Source organism: Alexandromys fortis, unplaced genomic scaffold (genome assembly GCF_014885135.2).
Source record: "Alexandromys fortis isolate MF-2015 unplaced genomic scaffold, M_Fortis_MF-2015_v1.1 scaffold_3, whole genome shotgun sequence".
Lineage (NCBI taxonomy): Eukaryota > Metazoa > Chordata > Mammalia > Rodentia > Cricetidae > Alexandromys > Alexandromys fortis.
In genome coordinates, this window is record NW_026067909.1 from 21,607,322 (window position 1) to 21,609,421 (window position 2,100).

The 2,100-nt window shown below is 40.7% G+C and overlaps 1 protein-coding gene across 1 annotated transcript; it reads left to right on the top strand.

Moving 5' to 3' along the window:
- Positions 1–823: 823 nt before the first annotated feature.
- On the top strand, positions 824–1,816 carry Or10q1 (olfactory receptor family 10 subfamily Q member 1). Its single transcript, XM_050136503.1, has one exon. The coding sequence runs from the start codon at positions 824–826 to the stop codon at positions 1,814–1,816; it is 993 nt and encodes a 330-aa protein (XP_049992460.1).
- The last annotated feature ends 284 nt before the right edge of the window (positions 1,817–2,100 follow it).

Below are 2,100 nucleotides of genomic sequence, written 5' to 3' on the forward strand. Positions count from 1 at the left end.
AAATTTATATGTCATAAAAGACCAGAATGACGATGGTTGCTAGTTTGACATGAGGTCCAACTTGAATATAAAGTGAATGTTTCATGAAAATTAGAGTAGGGCCACGATGTAGGGCATGATAATGCTATGAGAAGAAGAGAACTGCACAGAACTGCAAAAGAAACCTGAGCAACCTTTGCAGTTATGGTGGGGAAGCAAGATACAATTCAGTACATACCTCATCATTACATATAGGATTGAAACATAGTTAGATAACCTGCAATGATGAAAGCCAAAAAAAAATGGCTACCATTCAGATACAAAAAGTTTAAAGGAGTAGGAAAATGTCTGTTTAATTTTCTTGTGTATGTTCATCTTAGCAGTGAATTAGTTTTATTGCAAAAATAGTTAAGATCTTTACTTGGACTTTGCATGTATACTACTATCTGTACATGTCCTATATGAGAAGAATATATACTAAAATGTGAACTGTGAAGCCACTTATATAATTTTAAACATAGCAACAATATATCTTTGTACTTTATAAAAATATGTGCAAAAATATACTTTTTTACATACAAGTAAAATTTGAGCATTTCTCAGTTAAATTAAAATGCTAAAACAAATTGATAAATGTAATTGAGCTGACAAATATATCTATTTTATTTGGAATTTTCCCATAGATAAGCATATCCATTACTAATGAAGATTTCTAAGGAAAATATGTCAGACGTTTTACATTGAATTCATCTCCAAAAATTAGAATTGAAACTCAATTTTAAGAAGTAAACCACGAAGCAAAACTCCGTCCTTGCTTTTCCTCAGTCTCGAAACAACCCAATAAATGAGAAATCCCCACTCCACCTCACCCACCTTTTTTCCAGAAGACATACTGGCCAGGAAATCTGTACTCAACCAATCAGGGTCCCCGGAATTCGTGTTCCGTGTGTTCACCAATGTCCCTGAATTCCAGGCTTTGCTCTGCACCCTTTTCCTCCTGCTCTATCTGATGATCCTCTGTGGCAACACTGCCATCATCTGGGTGGTGTGCACGCACAGTTCCTTGCATACACCTATGTATTTCTTCCTAGGCAGCCTGTCTCTCCTGGAAATCTGCTACACCACAGATGTGGTGCCCTTGATGCTTTCCAACATCTTTGGGGCCCAGAAGCCCATATCATTAGCTAGTTGTGGAACACAAATGTTCTTCTTTGTAACTCTAGGAAGCACTGACTGCTTTCTATTGGCAGTCATGGCCTATGATCGCTATGTGGCCATCTGTCATCCTCTGCACTACAGCCTCATCATGACCCGGAATCTGTGCATCCAAATGGTGCTGGGTTCCTTGGGCCTGGCACTCTTTCTGTCCCTGCAACTCACTGCCTTAATTTTTACCTTGCCGTTCTGTGGACATCACAGGGAAATCAACCATTTCCTCTGTGATGTGCCTCCTGTCCTGCGGCTGGCCTGTGCTGACATCCATGTGCACCAGGCAGTCCTCTATGTTGTGGGCATCCTGGTGCTTACAGTCCCATTCCTGTTGATTTGCATCTCCTATGTGTTCATTGCGGCCACCATTCTGCACATGCGCTCTGCAGAAGGCCGCCAGCGGGCCTTTTCCACCTGTTCCTCCCACCTCACTGTGGTCTTGCTTCAATATGGGTGTTGTAGCCTGGTGTACCTGAGGCCTCGCTCCAGCACCTCAGAGGATGAGGACCGTCAAATTGCCCTGGTCTACACCTTTGTTACCCCATTACTCAACCCTCTGATTTACACCCTTCGAAATAAAGATGTCAAAGGTGCCCTGAGGAACTTCATTTTCAATAAAGCAGTCTGAGGAGAGTTAAAAACATGAAAAGATAACAGAGTACTTGGGTGGGTGACTGCCAGTTAAATCATTCAACTGAAAAAGACAATTATATTATTTATTGTCGTTAGAATCACATTGGGATTTTTTTAACCATTTGTTGCCCAGGATAGCCTGCCTCAAGTTTTTGAACTTATAGAATATTTTAAAATGTGAATACAGCTTCCAATATGGGAAGCACTGCTCTATATCACTCTTTTTATGATTCTCTGCTCATAGTGTACCAACTGCTTTGCTGGGAACCTCACGAATTT

Bases quoted from the DNA above. Each gene is read 5' to 3' on its own strand.
- Or10q1 (XM_050136503.1), top strand. From the start codon at position 824: ATGAGAAATCCCCACTCCACCTCACCCACCTTTTTTCCAGAAGACATA.